At 44.7% G+C, this 19,868-nt stretch overlaps 1 protein-coding gene across 1 annotated transcript; it reads left to right on the top strand.

The window, feature by feature from the left end:
- The first annotated feature begins 108 nt into the window (after window positions 1-108).
- Window positions 109-19,089, top strand: atp13a1 (ATPase 13A1). Its single transcript, XM_024432808.2, has 25 exons — window positions 109-623; window positions 867-956; window positions 1,238-1,501; window positions 1,825-1,980; window positions 3,194-3,263; window positions 6,987-7,093; window positions 8,390-8,519; window positions 8,803-8,858; window positions 8,994-9,120; window positions 9,718-9,855; window positions 10,028-10,148; window positions 10,471-10,628; window positions 10,787-10,962; window positions 11,165-11,275; window positions 12,430-12,555; window positions 12,771-12,879; window positions 13,288-13,481; window positions 14,224-14,320; window positions 14,542-14,732; window positions 14,809-14,923; window positions 15,156-15,352; window positions 16,064-16,206; window positions 16,395-16,506; window positions 16,758-16,901; window positions 18,047-19,089. The coding sequence occupies exons 1-25, from the start codon at window positions 273-275 to the stop codon at window positions 18,155-18,157; spliced, it is 3,594 nt and encodes a 1,197-aa protein (XP_024288576.1). The 5' UTR covers window positions 109-272; the 3' UTR covers window positions 18,158-19,089.
- Window positions 19,090-19,868: the final 779 nt, after the last annotated feature.

Raw genomic sequence — 19,868 nt, 5'->3', positions numbered from 1 at the left:
TTGATGTCAAACAAATGTGATCAAATCGGCATCTCTCTCGACAGGAAGTAACCACACGACAGCCAAAAGGACATTACGTGTCCTTACGTGGTTGCGTACGCGGAAGCAGCTGTGTGAGAACGAGCCGATACAGAAAACTGGACCTGACACCGGACTAAAACAACTAGATTGAACTGCCTTACCAGAGACAATAATAACTAGGGGGAGGTGGAGGAAAGAGAGGGCCCGGAGAGAGAGGGACGAAAATTAACGGGGCTACGAAACAGAGGAATATGAAACAGGGGGATGTGGTTGCGGGGGACGGGAATCGGGGATCGGGGGACCTGCAAATGGCCCCCTCTATGAACAACCACAGCCAGCATGACAGCGCCGAAACTGATGACGAGAACGTTAGCTCGGTGTCAATGTACCGGCGCAGGCCCCGGCTATTCCACGGCACGGTTCTACCTTTTTTAGCCGTGCTGTACCCTGGCTGGTTGTACTTGTGGCTCGTAGTATACGGTACTTCCGAGTACCCAGAAGCAGGCCTACTAGCTCTCGCCGCCATCGGGATCGCTCACGTCCTCACAGCGCTCTCCGGTTATTGGTCCGTGCACGCGCACTGTTTGCTCACCTGCGCAAAGGTAAAGTGGATGGATCGTCTGCGGTTGTTTTGGAATTAGCTGTTGGAGATTGTGAACCAACACTGCCCAATTTAACTTTTGATCACTCTAGTCAGCATTATTTTATGCTCTACACAAGGACATTTTCAAATGATGTGTAATATATTTGTGTTTCTTGTTCAGAAAGTTTGGACCTGATTATATGGCTGTGTCTGTCAGAGTATATGAATTGCTCACATGCTGTGAATCGATGTGTATTAACAGGAGCCAGACCCACACAAGGCCACCCTGGCTAAGGTTATACCCACCCCCAACAATGGTTCTGCTGAGCTGGTACCACTGCAGAGAGACCGGGTAAGTTTGCCTTGTTCCCCTGTCTCACACCTTGTTTACTTAAACAATGGTTGTGTTCAATGGGGAGAAAACATTTGTAACTGTTGCAAATTGTTTTGCTACGGTGTGCCCTGCTGTACATGACTCAGGTATACTGGTTACAACTTGTGGGAAATGCATGGTGTCAGAATGGTCCTCTCTTAACATCTCTATTAGTCAGTTACACTGCTTTTTGGATGGCATATTTTTGTGTGTGTGTGTGTTTTAATTCATGTACTCACTCTCTATCGCTCTCTCTTCAGGATGAGAACGGCGAGGGAATCCTTTCCTTTGAGTTCCAGAAGATCTGCTACATCTTCGACAGTAAGGAGAGGAAGTGTTTCGTCCCCGTGTCGTTCCCCGTCCGACAGCCAATGGGCTTCTTCCAGGCCTGGCGAGGCTACCAGGAGGAGACAGACCTGCATGCCGCCGAGAAGCGCTATGGGACCAACCGCGCTGAGATGGTGGTGCCGGACTTCCTGGAGCTCTTCAGGGAGAGAGCCACCGCTCCCTTCTTTGTCTTCCAGGTGTGTGTGTGCACATGCGTGTTGTTTTGTCAAGTAGTAATGTGACACGTAGCAAAATCCCTCTCTAGTCTCTTTCTTCCCTTTTCTATATTGATCTCTTTAAGGGCATGTGGGGATAGAATTGACTCAATAGTTAATACCCTTTTCATACTATCTTGCTGACCTGAAACATACTCCACTAGCTCTGATATTTTCTTTTCACGTGGTCCTTTCCAATACCGTTCTAGCAACTATGGTGGATGGCCGATGCATCAACCAGGCCAGCACAGTACCGCTTGGCTCAACATTTGTACAGATGGATGCTCTCTCTCCCCCCTCCTCAGGTGTTCTGTGTGGGTCTGTGGTGTCTGGATGAGTACTGGTACTACAGCGTGTTCACTCTCTTCATGCTGGTGGCCTTCGAAGCCTCTCTGGTACAACAGCAGATGAGGAACATGTCTGAGATACGACGCATGGGGAACAAACCCTACATGATCCAGGTGAACTACTGTTTCTTTATCCAAATGATTATGTCGTTTTGATATTTGCTGATACGATACAAGCAAAGGCGCATGTTCTTCTTGCTCAAGTGCAGATCATCAAATTGTCACCAGAGCCTTGTTATTATAGTTGTAGAATGAAGGCCCTGACTCCCACTATATACTAGCATCAGGCTCATTTACCCAGGGGTTCCCAGTTTTTTTTTGGTCTATGGCCCAATTTGATTATCAAACATTTTTTGCAACCCCACCATGTGTAAAATAAAAAAATAAAAAGGTAATGTAATCAACAGCCAATCTTAACTTTTTTATTTGTGTCTATGGCAAATCAGTATGGCAGTTCTTCAATCAGAAGGATGTATGGTTTGAAGTGACTGAAATGCATCAGAAAGGTATTGGGAAGTTCAGAAAATCATCGGCTAATAATTGTGTATGATCTTCTGTGTCGAAAAGAACACCATCATTGCTTTCAATTATGATATTCTTTTCCCCACAGTGTGATTTGGTGCCTGGTTCTATCTACTCGATTCTAACGAATTATTCTTGTGTGCGTGGTAGAGGGAAACAGAAGACACATCCTTGTTCCTGAGAGTCTTAGCTGGCAGGAATAGGGTCAAAATAAATAGCGTATAGCTTATGTCGTTCCAAAGTTAGAGCTACAATTGGTGTAAATAGAAAGGGGGATACCTAGTCAGTTGTACAACTGAAAGCATTCAACTGAAATGTGTCTTCCGCATTTAACCCAACCCCTCTGAATCCAAGAGGTGCACGGGGCTGCCTTAATCGACATCCACGTCAATGGCGCCCGGGAAACAGTGAGTTAACTGCCTTGTTCAGGGGCGGAACGACAGATTTTTACCTTGTCAGCTCTGGGTTTCGATCCAGCAACCTTTCGGTTTCAACCTTTCGGTTACTGGCCCCACGCTCCTAACCCGACAGGCTACCTTTCTACCCCTGTCAGAGTTTTGTGACCCCTAGTTTTGGAAATGCTGCATTAACCAAATGATCGATTTGATCTGGATTTATATAGATCTGTCCGTGTTGTGTTCAGTAGGGAACACTGTAAAAAAATTTGAAACGGAAAATCTTTGTGTGTTCTTATTATTGAACAAGTGTAGCTAGTACCTCCCTGTTTTACTCGGTGTCAAAAAAACTTTCTCCCTACTGAACAGGGCCCTGATATTTACACGTTTGTGCCCATGTTTCCCAACAGGTTTACCGCAACAGGAAGTGGAGGCCTGTGTCCAGTGATGAACTAGTCCCTGGGGACATTGTCTCAATAGGTAAGGTTCCTGTCTGTTAACCCTTCCCATTCAGGAGTATTTTCTTCATCTAGAACCAGGCTCTTTCTCAAATCATCTTTCCTCAATTTCACGCATCTTATATCCTCGCCTCCTTTTTAAAATACATTGGAGAATAAGGGGAGGGACCTTGGACTTTGTCCTCGAATACTGTTGAGGAGAAGAGATAGAGCCCCAGCCAGTTTGACACAGTGTGCGTATATCTTTGTCTTCCCCCCAGGATGCTCACCCCAGGAGAATTTAGTTCCGTATTTCCTCTGTCCACAGCCAGTCAAAATCAAATGAAGTTTTATTTTTCACATGCGTCGTAGACAACAGGTGTTGACTAAGAATCAAATTCTTACTTACAGGTCCATTTCCAACAATGCAGATTAAAAAATATATATATATATGATTATTTTTTGTTCTTTTAACCCTTTTTCTCCCCAATTTTGTGATTTCCAATTGGTAGTTAGTCTTGTCCCATCGCTGCAACTCCCCTACGGACTTGGGAGAGGCGAAGGTCGAGAGCCATGCGTTCTCCAAAAACACGACCCTGCCAAGCCGCTCTGCTTCTTTACACACTGCTTGTTTAACCTGGAAGCCAGGAGCACCAATTTGTCTGAGGAAACACCATCCAGCTGGCAACCGAAGCCAGCTCATGCGCAGCACGTGTTGCGGGCCATAAACTGTTCCTTCTCCCTTAATGCGACCTGACCTCGGCCCCCTTCCTCACTAAACCACATCTCTCCACCCTTTTCAGTGCCTTCCACATGTGATAGCCCTTCCTTTACTCAATACATTTCAAGCTTACAGATAACCATTAACTTCTGGTGTAGAAACTAGACTATGGCACTCCAATATTTCAATAGGATACCTGATAATGAACAATATTTCAAGTTTATAGTCAGAACTCATCAGAGGATTTAATTTAAAAAAATAAAAAATCAATTTTAGAAGAAGGCTGTAATGTAACAAAATGTGGAAAATGGAAAGCGGTCTGGAAACTTTCCGAATGTATTGTAAGTAGGGGTAAAGTGACTAGGCAACAAGATAGATAATAGACAGTAGTAGTAGCAGCAGCGTACACTACCGGTCAAACATTTTAGAACACCTACTCATTCAAGATTTTTTCTTTTCTTTTTTACTATTTTCTACATTGTAGAATAATAGTGAAGACATCAAAATTATGAAATAACACATAGAATCATGTAGTAACCAAAAAAGTGTTAAACAAATCAAAATATATTTGAGATTCTTCAAATAGCCACCCTTTGCTTTGATGACAGCTCTGCACACTCTTGGCATTCTCTCAAACAACTTCATGAGGTAGTCACCTGGAATGCATTTCAATTAACAGGTGTGCCTTGTTAGAAGTTCATTTGTGGAATGACTTTCCTTCTTAATGCTTTTGAGCCTATCAGTTGTGCTGTGACAAGGTAGAGAGGGCTATCTTCTGTATACCCCATTTGGTAAAAGACCAAGTCCATATGGTCAGAACAGCTCGAATAAGCAAAGAGAAACAACAGTCCATTATTACTTTATGACTTGAAGGTCAGTCAATACGGAACATTTCAAAAACTTTGAAAGTTTCTTCCAGTGCGGTCTCAAAAACCATCAAGCGCTATGATGAAACTGGCTCTTACGAGGACCGCCACAGGAAGATCCAGAATGACCTCTGCTGCAGAGGACACGTTCATTAGAGTCACCAGCCTCAGAAATGACAGCCCAAATAAATGCTTCACAGAGTTCAAGTAACAGACACATCTCAACATAAACTGTTCAGAGGAGACTGGGTGAGTAAGGCCTTCATGGTCGAATTGCTGCAATGAAAACACTACTAAAGGACACTAATAAGAAGAGACTTGCTTGGGCCATGAAACACGGTGGAAATTTGTCCTTTTGTCTGGAGTCCAAATGTGAGATTTTTGGGTCCAACTGCCGTGTCTTTGTGAGACGTGGTGTGGGTGAACGGATGATTTCCGCTTGTGTATTTCCCACCATGAAGCATGGAGGAGGAGGTGTGATGGTCTAGGGGTGCTTTGCTGGTGACACTGTTGGGGATTTATTTAGAATTCAAGGCACACTTAACCAGCATGGCTAGTTGGCTACCACATCATTCTGTAGCGATACGTCATCCCATCTGGTTTGGGCTTAGTGGGACTATCATTTGTTTTTAATAAACAGGATAATGACCCAACATACCTCCAGGCTGTGTAAGGGATATTTTACCAAGAAGGAGAGTGATGGAGTGCTTCATCAGATGACCTGGCCTCCACAGTCCCCCAACCTCAACCAAATTGAGATGGTTTGGGATGAGTTGGACCGCAGAGTGAAGGAAAAGCAGCCAACAAGTTCTTAGCATTTGTGGGAACTCCTTCAAGACTGTTGGAAAAGCATTCCAGGTGAAGCTGGCTGAGAGAATGCCAAGAGTGTGCAAAGCTGTCATCAAGGCAAAGGGTGGCTACTTTGAAGAATCTCAAATATATTTTGATTTGTTTAACAATTTTTTGGTTACCACATGATCCCATGTGTGTTATTTCATAGTTGTTATGTCTTCACTATCTACATTGTAGAAAATTGTAAAAAATAAAGAAAAACACTTGATTGAGTAATTGTTTAACTTTTGACCGATAGTGTAAGTGGTGAGTTTGAAAGTATGTGTGTTTGAGCATATGTTGTGTGTGTGTGTGTTGAGGTTTAAGTATGTGGTGTGGTGAATGTGTGGGTAGAGTCCGTGCAAGAGAGTTGGTGCAAAAAAAGGGTCAATGCAAGTAGTCTGGCTAGCCATTTGATTAGCTGTAACATTCTTGTTCAGAAGTCATGGTTTGGGAGGTGAAGCTGTCCAGGGTCCTGTTATTTATAGACTTGGTGCATTGGTACTGCTTGCTGTGCGGTTGCAGAGAGAACAGTCTATGGCTTAAATCTTTGACCATTTTTTGGGCCTTCCTCTGACAACGCCTGATATAGAGGTCCTGGTTGGCAGGGAGCTTGGCCCCAGTGATGTATTGGGACATACGCACTACCCTCTGTTGCGCCTTGCAGTCTGATGCCAAGCAGTTGCCATACCAAGAAGTGATGCAGCCAGTCAAGATGCTCTCGATCGTGCAGCTGTCAAACCTTTTGAGGATCTGAGGGCCCATGCCAAATCTTTTCAGCCTTCTGAGGCATTGTCGTGCCCTCTTCACGACTATGTTGGTGTGTTTGGACCATGATAGATCCTTAGTGATGTGGACAGAGAGGAACTCTCGACACGCTCTACTACAGCCTCATCGATGTGAATGGGGGCATGCTTGGCCCTCCGTTTATGTAGTCCACTCCTTTTGTCTTACTGACATTTACTGAGAGATTGTTGTCCTGGCACCACACTACCAGGTCTCTAACCTCCCTGTAGTCTGTTTCATCATCGTCGGTGATCAAGCATACCACCCTTCGTGTCGTCGGCAAACTTAATGGGTGAACAGGCAGTACATAAGGGGACTAAGCATGCACCCCTGAGGGGCCCCCATGTTGAGGGTCAGCGTGGCAGATGTGTTGTCGCTTACCCTCACCACCTGGGGGCGGCCCGTCAGGAAGTGCAGGATCCAGTTGCAGAGGTAGGTGTAGTCCAGGGACCTTAGCTTAGTGATGAGCTTTGAGAATTCTATGGTTCTGAGCTGTAGTCAATGAACAGCATTCTGACGTTGGTTTGGCACAGTATATATGTCTTTCTCTTCCCCCCCCCAGGCCGCTCGCCCCAGGAGAACTTGGTTCCATGTGACGTGCTGCTGCTGAGAGGGCGCTGCATCGTGGACGAGGCCATGCTGACGGGAGAGTCCGTTCCTCAGATGAAGGTCAGACAGACGGGAAGCCTGTGCTATACTAGACGAGATAACATCCATGCAAAATAATGCAGTCTATCTGGACAATATACAGTGCCTTCGGAAAGTATTCAGACCACTTGACCTTTTCAAAATTTTGTTGCGTTACAGCCTCATTCTAAAATTGAATATCCCATTTACATAAGTATTCAGACCCTTTACTCAGTACTTTGTTGAAGCACCTTTTGGCAGCTATTACAGCATCAAGTCTTCTTGGTTATGATTCTACAAGCTTGGCACACCTCTATTTGGGGATTTTCTCCCATTCTTCTCTGCTGATCCTCTCAAGCTCTGTCAGGATGAATGGGGAGCGTTGCTGCACAGCTATTTTCAGGTCTCTCCAGAGATGTTTGATTGGGTTCAAGTCCGGGCTCTTGCTGAGCCACTCAATGACATCCAGAGACTTGTCCCGAGGCCACTCCTGCGTTGACTTGGCAGTGTGTATAGAATCGTTGTCCTGTTGGAAGGTGAACCTTCACCCCAGTCTGAGGTCCTGAGCGCTCTGGAGCAGGTTTTCATCAAGGATCTCTCTGTACTTTGCTCCGTTCATCTTTCCCTCGATCCTGACTAGTCTCCCAGTCCCTGCCGCTGAAAAACATCCCCACAGCATGATGCTGCCACCACCATGCTTCACTGTAGGGATGGTGCCAGGTTTCCTTCAGACGTGACGTTTCAGTTTCTCCCATCTCCATAGAGGATCTCTGGAGCTCTGTCAGAGTGACCATTGGGTTCTTGGTCACCTCCCTGACCAAGGCCATTCTACCCCGATTGCTCAGTTTGGCCGGGCGGCCAGCTATAGGACGAGTATTTGTGGTTCCAAACTTCTTCCATTTAATAATGATGGAGGCCACTGTGTTCTTGGGGACCTTCAATGCTGCAGAAATGTTTTGGTACCCTTCTCCAAATCGGTGCCTCGACACAATCCTGTCTCTGATGTCTATGGACAATTCCTTCGACAACATGGCTTGGTTTTTGCTCTGACATGCACTGTCAACCGTGGGACCTTTTATATAGACAGGTGTGTGTGCCTTTCCAAATCATGTCCTATCAATTGACTCAAACTAAGTTGTAGAAACATCTCAATGATGATCACTGTAGATTGTCAACACAATGGGAATGTTACTATAGATCATTCACAAAGAGAAGCGTAGAATATCATAGATGCTTCACAAATGCATTTTATCAAAATCCTATGCTTAGAAATCATAGGCTCCATTAATCCTTAAAAGGAGTGTTTTAACTTGAAGTTCAACCATGTTGTGTGTTTAGGAGCCAGTGGAGGATCTGGACCCAGAGAGGGTACTGGACCTTCAGGGTGACGCCCGCCTCCACATAATCTCTGGTGGGACCAAGGTGGTGCAGCACAGCCCCCCGCTCCGTGCCACTGTAGGACTCAAACGTCAGTTCCTACCTACTATGCCGTGTATTATTCACTTGTCGTAAGGCAGAAATGTCCAGCTCTTTTTTTCACTTTGAGATGAACAATTCTAATTGTATTGTGCTTTCAATCTAAATGTTGTTATCGCTTATCAATATAAAAAAAATCTAAATTTTTAGACACATTTTGTCATCTCCTTCGGCCTCAGAATAGATGGATTGAATCTGCCCTCAGTGATTGTATCTATCTTGTCTTACTTAGAGCAAATCGTAATAGTTTGTTTTTCTTTTACATTTTTCTGCAGCTGTGGACAATGGCTGTGTGGCTTATGTGTTGAGAACCGGATTCTATACCTCTCAGGTGAGGGGCTGCTGCTCTTGACTACCGAACTTTTCCAATAAGAACCACTTGTATTCATTTTCTGTTGCAAAATGTTTTGCTACGGTGTTCACTAATGAATACAACCCTGGTGTTGTTGACCATGCCTGTCTACAGGGTAAACTGCTGAGGACCATCTTGTTTGGAGTGAAGAGGGTGACAGCCAACAACTTAGAAACATTCATCTTCATCCTCTTCCTCCTGGTGTTCGCCATCGCTGCTGCTGGATATGTGTGGGTGGAAGGTGAGTAAATCAGTGAACAACGCAATTCAATCAATCAATCAATCAAATGGATTTTACAAAGCACTTTTTACGTCAGCGGTTGTCCCAAAGTTCTTCACAGGTACCCAGTCTTAAAACCACATGGAACAAGCAATGCAGAGGCAGAAGTACAGTTGGTCCTACTTAGAACATTTCTCCATTATACAGTTTGTTTATATCTTAGCCAAGACAGAATTTAAGGTGATTTTTTTTTTTTTTTACTCACCAAGACATGTATGAACATTTTGACAGTCTTGCCAAAGGACCTTATTCATAAAAACAAAAAACACACGACTTAAACACACATTCCTCCTTTATAAAACATAAGAAAACAAGTTGTCAAAATAGGCCCTGAGGTCAGTAGAGAGCAGCAGGTTTTTCCTGACCTAATGCAGTATAACTGTATATATTATTACTAATAATAACAATATATGACATTTTAGCAAATGCTTTTATCCAAAGCAACTTACAGGCATGTGTGCAAACATTTTATAAATGAACATGCTGCATAGCTTTCTCTGTGTGAGTAACTACTACTTATAGGTGTGTAACTGTCTCTGTGTGTTCTCTCCCCTGCAGGAACTAAGGACCCTAGCAGGAACCGGTATAAGTTGTTCCTGGAGTGTACTCTCATCCTGACCTCTGTGGTTCCACCTGAGCTTCCTATAGAATTGTCTCTGGCAGTCAACACATCCCTCATCGCTCTGGCCAAGCTCTGTGAGTCAACTGTGTGTGTGTGTGTGTGTTGGGGTTGGGGTGGTATGCGGTGGTATGTGTTGTGAAAGTGGTTCTGAAAGTGGAATAGTAATGTTTGTTGTACTTAATGATGTTAGTCCTGCTCGCTGTTCTGCTATTTGACTCACCCCTTTATTTCTTCTCCCTTTCGTAGATGTGTTCTGCACTGAGCCCTTCAGGATCCCGTTTGCAGGCAAGGTGGAGGTGTGCTGCTTTGACAAGACGGGCACCTTGACCAGCGACCATCTGGTGGTGCGGGGGGTCGCTGGCCTCAGGTACACTCGCTTTTACATTTTTCAGTATGATACATTTCTTTGTTGCAATTTTTTACAAAGATTGACTGGACCTGATAATATTAAAACATTTTCAAAGGCTTCCTAACGGTATCGTAATGCATCGTAGTGGTCTGGGTTAAGTAAAGTGTCTACCAATGCCCTTATGCGCTGGTGTCATACTGTGAATCTTGTCATATTGAGGAGTGACACGTAAAGAGCAACACACATGTTTTGAGCGTTTATTTAATCATATTAAAATCTTTGGAAGAATATGAAGTACATTTTTTACATTTGTTTGTAAACATTTTCTAAACTCCTCCAGAGAAGGGAAAGAAGTGACTCCCGTGTCAGAGATCCCAGTGGAAACGCATCGGGTGATTGCTACCTGTCACTCACTGGTTACCCTTGACGATGGACAGCTGGTAGGCGACCCTCTGGAGAAGGCCATGCTCACTGCTGCTGACTGGACCCTCACTAAAGGTTGTGTGTGTGTGTGTGTGCACACGCGTGTGTGTGTGCGTGCGCCCGTGTACCTCAGGACTTTTGCTCTGTCTCCTCTTTGTACACCAGTAGAGAATGTGTGTGTGTCTCTGTGTTTACATCATATCTACCCTTCTGTCCCTCTCTGTGTTGTGTAGATGAAAAGGTGTTTGCTCGTGGTATAAAGACCCCAGGCCTGAAGATCCACCAGCGGTTCCACTTTGCCAGTGCTCTGAAGAGGATGTCCGTCCTCGCCTCCTATGAGAAACTGGGCTCCGCTGACCTCTGCTATGTCTCCACTGTCAAAGGAGCTCCAGAGACACTCAGGGACATGGTTAATATCATAGAATGAAATAGAACCACTGACATTTGAATGTATAATTGAATATGTCTTTATGGTCAAAGTAATTACATGTCTACTATAATACATGTCTACTGTACCACACTTCACGTACAAGTACACCGTCTCAGTGTTGAGTGAATACGCCATTGCTGCAGTCATTACCGTTGTTCTAGCCATTTGTTTGTTTCTGTAGTTCTCAGAGTGCCCAGACAGCTATGACCAGGTGCACAGGGAGATGTCCCGAGAAGGGGCCAGGGTTCTGGCCTTGGGCTACAGAGAGATCGGACACCTCAGCCACCAACAGGTAACTCTACCTGTCCTGTCCAACTCACCTACCTGTCCTATCTTTCTCAAACTTTTTGCAGCCGGGGATCCCTTTCGTGATAGCAAATTCATCAAGGACCCCCTCATAATCAGATCACAACTTGTGAGATAAAATAAATAAAAAACTAGCATACAATGAGTTTTACTATGACTTTGGCAGTGCATGGCTGGACGAAGTCTTGGGCCCCGGAAGACCCGCCTCTTGGCATCGGAGAGAACATTTCCTGCAGTTCTGCACATTTTGTCATGTGGCAGAGATAATTGTTGTTGTTGCAGCTTTAACACTAATATCCTGCAACTCGACACATTTTTCCATGGGGCAGCGCATTTTTCCATGGGGCAGAGAGAAAACTTTGCTGTTTTAAAGCTTAAATGACAATGCACTTAAGAAAAAAGAAAAAAAAATACATTTTGGGGGATTAAAATAAATATTGAGTTGAGAAAAAGATAGTTGGTGGAGTACTGTGGATACCAGTATCTCTGTGAGCCTCCCAGGCCCATGTTGCCCAGGGTTAAGAACATACATTGTAGATGAATAATATTACATTGTACTGTATTACACACGCAATACCTATTCCATGGATCACTTGGTCAAAATGTGTTAAATATGTTGTTGTTGTTGTTAGTAATATAATTTTTAAATCAAATAAATGTTTATTAGGTACACCACCCGGTTCACGAAAATGGGCCGTTATATAAAGCAGGCAGGCGGGCATCGAGGCATTAGTTACTGTTTGATTGAACGTTAGAATTGGCAAAACCAGTGACCTGAGCGACTTTGAGCGTGGTTTGATAGGCGGTGCCAGATGCTCTGGATCCATTATCTACTTGTCCTGTCTAACTCACCTACTTGTCCTGTCTGACTCACCTATCTGTCGTCCTGCTCTGTGTGAGGGGATGAGTTTCCCCGAAAGCCTCGTAGTTAACGTGGCACGCTATTTCAATACTCTCAACAACCAAGCTGCACAGCCGAGAGAGCGGGTGAGGTACTTCTGGGTCTTCGAGATAAATAAAGTACCACGTTAGCTACAGGGCTTTCGTGAACCTCAGCCAAGTGGCTAGATGAGAGTGGCTCTCTTTTACAGCAGGGGTTGGTTGTTTGTGTGACTGGGTGCCTTGTGGCCGTCTGTACAGGTGCGGGAGGTGACTCGTGATGCTCTGGAGTGTGACCTGCAGTTTGCCGGCTTCATGGTCGTCTCGTGTCCCCTGAAGACTGACAGCAAGGCTGTCATCAAAGAGATCCAGGAGGCGTCGCATCACGTGAGGAGGCGGTCTCGGAATACACACGCACGCTCACACACAATCGCACAGACTCATTAGCAGGAAAAGACACACACCGATACTGATCAAGATTTGGTTCAGATTACAATTATCACAGTAATATCAGGCACATCCATGCACGCACTTACTCCGTAATGCGCGCACACACCACACACACACACATATAACCCTCCTCTCCTCCATCTCTCCTTCAGGTGGTGATGATAACAGGTGACAACCCTCTGACAGCGTGCCATGTGGCCAGAGAGCTCCACTTCATCCAGAAGGAACACACGCTTGTACTGCAGGCCAGACCCAACCAGGGTAGGGGCACACGAAGAGCCCATTTATGCTTAAACCGAAAACCGCCCTGTAGGTTTTTCCTCCAACCCTAATCTAGTGCACCTGATTCTAATAACTGGCTGGTTGATAAGCTGAATCCGGTTAGTTACAACTGGGGTTGGAGCGAAAACGGACAGGACGGTAGCTCTCCACGAACATGATTGGAGGGTTCTGTACTAGACTAACCTACAGACTAATGCATTGATGATATAGCCATATGATTGTTGTAATGATGGGATCCCCAGTGCAATGGAATAAAATGAAAACCAAATCAAGCGCACCTTAAGTACTTGAGACTATTTGACATAATATGTATTTAATCCGGGTGTAGTATGTCGCTGTTTTAAGAATGCTCCATAATACGGTAACTTGTGACGTTGTTCCTTCCAGGTGAGTGGCAGTGGGAGTCTATAGACGGCAGTGTGTGTGTTCCGCTGCCCCCGCCGTCCGTCCCCTCGCTGGTCGATCAGTATGATCTGTGTGTGACGGGGGAGGGGCTAACCAGACTGACCAGTGACACGCGGTTGCTCCATGCCCTCCTGCCCCATGTCCAGGTGTTCGCACGGGTCAGCCCTAAACAGAAGGTCAGTCTTCTTGCCTCCTTGTAGACGTTAGCAGTGTCAGAAATGGCACCCTATTCTTTTTCTAGTGCACTACTTTTGACAAAAGTAGTGCACTATGGGCCCTGGTTCAAATGAAAAAAAAATAGGCTACATTTACTCTGATTGTACAAAACATGATGAACACCTGCTCTTTCCATGACATAGACTGACCAGGTGAATCCAGGTGAAAGCTAGGATCCCTTATTGATGTCACTTGTTAAATTCACTACAATCAGTTTAGAGGAAGGGGAGCAGACAGGTTAAAGAAGGATTTTTAAGTCTTAGGAAAATTGAGACATGGATTGCGTATGTGTGCCATTCAGAGGGTGAATGGGCAAGACAAAAGATTGAAGTGCATTGGAACGGGGTAGGTGCCAGACACACTGGTTTGTGTCAAGAACTGCAGCGCTGCTGGGTTTTTCACGCTCAACAGTTTCCTGTGTGTATCAAGAATGGTCCACTGCCCAAAGGACATCCAGCCAACTTGACACAACTTTGGGAAGCATTGGAGTCAACAGGGGCCAGCATCCCTGTGGAATGCTTTCGAGTCCATTCCCTGACGAATTGAAGCTTTTCCGAGTCCAACTCAAAATTAGGCAGATGTTCTTTGTATTTTGTACACTCGGTGTACAACCAACACACTCAAGAACTGCCGGTACATTTTGAGGCTAGTTTTATGCTGTGTCGTTTTGTGCTAACTGTGTGTATTGTTATTGTGTTCCAGGAGTTTGTAATCACTAGTCTTAAAGGATTGGGCTATACAACATTGATGTGCGGAGACGGGACCAATGACGTCGGAGCACTCAAACACGCCCATATCGGTGAGGTCACTCGACATGTCACTCAAAGCTATGCACAATATTCAGCAACGTTAACGCGCACACCTGTCTTAGTCCATGACACCTTCAATTCAACCTTTATTGTCTCAGTAGGCAAATGTATGCCATCCTCTTATCATAAACAATGTCACTATATGGGAATCATTTTGTGTCCATTCTCTCTCTCCCTCTCTCAACCTTCCCTCCACCTTTCCCCCCATCAGGTGTGGCTCTGTTGGCAAACGCCCCAGAGCGTATGCCTGAGAGGAGGAAGAGGGGCAGAGAGAAGGAGACCCCAGCAGCCGACTCCAGACCCTCCCTACCTCCGGTCACCAGCTCAGGGGTCAAACTGACCTCCAGGGCAGCCAGGCAGAGGGTCATGGCCCAGAGAGAGGAGCAGCTAGCCGCGCAGAAGGTGTGGTGTGTGTGTAGGGAGGGAGGGGTGTGTGTACGTGCGTGTTGTTAACCATTTGGTGTTTATTCTGTTGTAGGAGAGGATTAGTCAAGTCTTAAGGGAGCTGGAAGAAGATCAGATACAAGTAGTGAAACTGGGAGATGCCTCCATTGCTGCCCCCTTCACCTCCAAATTGTCCTCCATACAGTGCAGTGAGGAACACACATATAATCAACACACATTTTTTACACCCACACTGTATACAAACACAAATGAACACAAACGCTCGCTAGCTCTCTTTCTCTCACTCACTCACTCACTCACTCACTCACTCACTCACTCACTCACTCACTCACTCACACTCTCTCTCTCTCTCTCTCTCTCTCACTGGCTCTCTCTCTCTCACTACATGATTATCATCTCCTCATCATCTCTCCTCCCCAGTCTGCCACGTGATAAAGCAGGGCCGCTGTACGCTGGTGACCACACTACAGATGTTTAAGATCTTGGCGCTGAACGCCCTGGTGCTGGCCTACAGCCAGTCTGTTCTCTACCTGGAGGGGGTCAAGTTCAGTGACTTCCAGGCCACCCTACAGGGCCTGCTATTGGCCGGCTGCTTCCTCTTCATCTCCAGGTCAAAGGTGAGAGGTCACATGGAGGTAAAAACACAGTACTGCTATCCCTTGATAGTTTTTCCTCCTTCAGTTCCTTGTGTCCTCTCCTTCCTGCCTCCCTCCCTGCTTCTTCAAAACATCAGAGGGAAGCGTTACTTTTCCTTGAATCCTCTCCTCAGTTCCCGTAGACATTTTTTTTAGGAGAAAAGAACATTAGAAATTGTGGAAAGAGTATTAAGAAAGAACCTGTGTGTACTTACTACATGTATGACATGCATGTACTCTAGTTGTGATTGGTAGGAATCCATATTATTATGTAGCCCTAGTTTCAAGTTAAGCTTTAACTCAACTTAGGGGGTTTTCAATTTAAATTTGGTGCCCTGGTCCGTTTTCCTGGAGTGTTTGTGAGAATTCTACAACATCAGTTTTGCTTTCACCAGACCTGAAAATAACCGTTTTCAGGGTGCGATTAGCAAGACGCACATTCTACATGACGTTAGCGAGCTTGCTAGTTTACAACAGGCAAAACGTTCCACGCGACTCCTGATACTCTGGTCTGCAACTTGTACCTGCGAGAATGCAAGTCCAGGATACGTTTTAGCCGGGATTAATTTGTGTGTCATACATGCTTTTATAGTGCGGCTCAGTGCACCAAACGCTCCAGGAAATGGATCATACAGGGGATATGTGAAAGCTCCCTTTTTAAGTTTTCATCCTAATTTCTCTTGTCCTGTCCAGCCCCTGAAGACTCTGTCTAAAGAGCGGCCCTTACCTAACATCTTCAACCTGTACACTGTTCTGACAGTGCTGCTGCAGTTTGCTGTTCACTTCTGTAGTCTGGTATACCTGTACAAAGGAGCACAGAGCAGAAGTCCTCCAAGGTACACATACATGCACACACACACACACACACACACTATAGATACCTACAGACTTGTTGATACTGTATTTGCTCCCACCCAGTACTAACCGTACATGTTCACCTTACAATAATTGACATGGTCTTGTTTCCAACCTGTCCAAGTATCTCCTCTCTTAATCTTCTGTCTGTTGTCCTTTTACCTTTTAGGGCGGAGAGGTTTGCGGACCTGTACAAAGAGTTTGAGCCCAGTCTCATCAACAGCACTGTGTACATAATGTCTATGGCCATGCAGATGGCTACCTTTGCCATTAACTACAAGGTACTGCTCTTCCTCCTCCATATCTTAGGTTTAATGAAGCCTTCATGATCCCTTTATAAGGTCTTTCTTTGCATATAAAATATTTGTGAGGCTTCTATGTAGGGCTTATGAAGGCTTCATTAAGCCTACATAAGGGATACCTAATTGAAAACGTGGCTCATTTTCTATACAATGAATAGACTCTTCAGTACTTCAGTACACGTGTATTGAATAATACACGTGTATTCCACTAATACTGTGTATTTTTCTAGGGTCATCCTTTCATGGAGTCTCTGAGAGAGAACAAACCGCTGCTGTGGAGTATTGCCCTGTCAGGTCTGGCCATCGTGGGCCTTCTCTCAGGGTCCTCGCCTGAATTCAACGAGCAGTTTGCTCTTGTAGATATACCAACAGAGGTCAGCATATATTATACAGATGTCGGGCCTTAATCTGATCACTCTTTTTTGTCCCGGAAAAATGTACTGCTCATTAGGGAATTCAAATGAGCCTTGTGATTTATAGTAGTTATGTTCACTGAAAAGCCGCTGTTCTCTATTTCTCCTTGAGGGGGCGGTCAAGTTTTTCAGACCAGTGGGGCTATATTTGTCTATGTTCTGTCGGCTACCCGTTAGCCTATTCATTGTCACATATTGAAAGGTGTGAAAACCCATAATAGGCTACTGTTTGTTTCCCAGTCTATTGTTGCTTGCTAGGTCAGTGCATGTTCTATGAGTCAATTTAGCATACCTTGTATTACTTATAATCATTTTTATGTTGGACTTGTGCTCACAATCTAATTGTTATTTGTCCAATGATTTATTATTTCTTAAAGGTGGGGCAATCCCACGCCTTTTATATTTGTTTTGCTTTTATTGAAGCGAGAGAACATTGTTGGAAAGATTTGGGGGGTGGTCATAGAGAAGTGGGATGGATTTGAACCAATGCCAACTCTGGTATATATGTCCTGGGGTCAGTGGCTGTAGACGCTGGACCACACAGGCACTGAGGCCACCAATAATTGGTTCTGCCTATTTCTTGCCTTGAACATATAATAAAACAATAAAATGATTATCCCTAACGAAAAGTACATATACACCCTACAAATATGTCAATGTTTTATAATCCACATAAGAATCCACACAAGACGCGCTGTAGCCTACTTGAACTGGCACACAGTGGCCTTGCAGTCCCAAGGTACATTGTAGGTACGCTATTGCATTGTATAGAAACACCGCTTCCAGCTGCCCCCTGGCGGCGATTCTACATATTGCTTCAAACATTCAACTTCTCCTGCAGGATTATTTTCCTCCTGCAATGAAACTGGTCAAATCAAGATCCAACATCTGTACTTTCACACACATTTTGTGTGATTGTCTTGATGTATTGCTTTATAACTTGTTATAAGCATGTATTAATCTTTATAATGAATTAACTAAGTTTATAATAAAATGTTTTGAAGTTCTCCTTTTAAGTCCAGGACTAGGCTTAATCTGTGTCTGGGAAACCAGCGCAAAAGGACGTATAAATTATTAGAACCTCTTATGTGTTTTCTGCCCTGCAGTTCAAGCTAGTCATCGCCCAGGTCCTGGTGGTTGACTTTGTCGCTGCCCTGCTGGTTGACCGCGTTCTGCAGTTCCTGCTGGGCAAAGGAACCCTGAGGCTGCCTTCCTGAATTGCCGTGCCAACAGCTGCCCCGAGCAACCCGCTGCCCTCGGCAACCAAACTGTAAAGGGAAAGGATTGAGGAGACTTGTGGAGGGAGGAAAAGATTGAAGGCTGATGTGACGCACAAGACAGCTGAGGAGATGGACTAGGCATGTCAGGCAGACGCGCAGTACTGCTGCACCACACCCCTAAATGTTACCCCATCTCTGCTCTGTCCCTCTGTTCCCCCTCTTCACTGATGTATTTAAAATTACATTAATTTTATGCTAGAGACAAACTTGGGCTCAAATTGTATTTTCTTCCTTTCGAATACTTTGAGCATTTTGGTTTATCCTGCCAGGAGCTCCAGATAAGCAGGGTTTGCACTTTTGGGACTGTTCTGTTGCACCAGGCAAGTTGAAACAAGTGCAGCTAAAGTATTTGAAAGAAAATAAATACTATTGGAACCCAGGTCTAGTTAGACTCCCCCTTCTCTTGCCTTCCCGTTCCCTCTCTCCATCCCTCCCTTTTCTCACTGAAGGCCAAGAAGACAGCAGTATTGTGTGGCGTTAGAGATTGTGTGCCAGCCCATGTGAAACGTGCACACACACACACAACAGGGCGTTCTCCAAGAGAATTGCGAAGTGTTTGATTTTTTTCCCATTTTGTTTTCTCTTCTTCATTTTGTAAAAAGATAAAACTCTTACAGACTTCTAAAAGACCAACAAATACAAGTGGTGCTTTTTTTGTCAAGTGCTACTTTGTCATGTTCCATTTACCTATGCAGTGCACTGCCTACTATACCTACATAGGGGTTGAACATATATTTTTTAGGTGATGAGTGAGCTGCATACATTGTAACTGGAAGTCAAGTTGAGAGGGGAAAACAATAGTCTTCAGATCCTTTTTCTTGATGTTTGTGTTTGAGAGGACTTTAATTAAGTCCCGTGTGCCTCACTTGGTTGAGCATGGCACTTGCAATGCCAGGGTTGTGGGTTTGATTCCCATAAGGGACCAGTATGAAAATGTATGTGCTCACTACTGTAAGTCGCTCTGGATAAGAGCGTCTGCTAAATGACTAAAATGTTAAAATGTCTGGTGCACCCTGGCTTGTTACACTGGCAATCTATTGTAACAGATTATAGTCTAGTAGCTGAGATTACTACACTGGTAACAGAGGTGGGATGATATCATAATGACTGGTACGGGACACCCATAGACCTATATATACTGAACAAAAATATAAACGTCAAGTGTTGATCACATGTTTCATGAGCCGAAATAAAAGATCCCAGAAATGTTCCATACGCACAAAAAGCTTATTTCTCTAAAATGTTGTGCACAAATTTGTTTACATCCCTGTTAGTGAGCATTTCTTCTTTGCCAAGATAATCCATCCACCTACAAGGTGTGGCATATCAAGAAGCTCATTAAACAGTATGATCATTACACAGGTGCACCTTGTGCTGGGGACAAGAAAAAGCCACTAAAATTAGCAAATTTTGTCACATAACACAATGCCACAGATGTCTCAAGTTTTGAAGGAGCATGCAATTGGTATGGTGACTGCTGGAATGTCCACCAGAGCTGTTGCCAGATAATTTAATGTATGTTTCTCTGCCATAAGCTGCCTCCAATGCTGTTTTAGAGAATTTAGCAGTACATCCAACCGGCCTCACAACCACATGGCGTCCTGTGGGTGAGCGGTTTGCTGATGTCAATGTTGTGAACAGAGTTCAC

Source organism: Oncorhynchus tshawytscha, linkage group LG09 (genome assembly GCF_018296145.1).
Source record: "Oncorhynchus tshawytscha isolate Ot180627B linkage group LG09, Otsh_v2.0, whole genome shotgun sequence".
NCBI classification, from domain to species: domain Eukaryota; kingdom Metazoa; phylum Chordata; class Actinopteri; order Salmoniformes; family Salmonidae; genus Oncorhynchus; species Oncorhynchus tshawytscha.
Note: the sequence above shows the minus strand (reverse complement) of the source record. Positions and strands in the feature narration are given on the sequence as shown.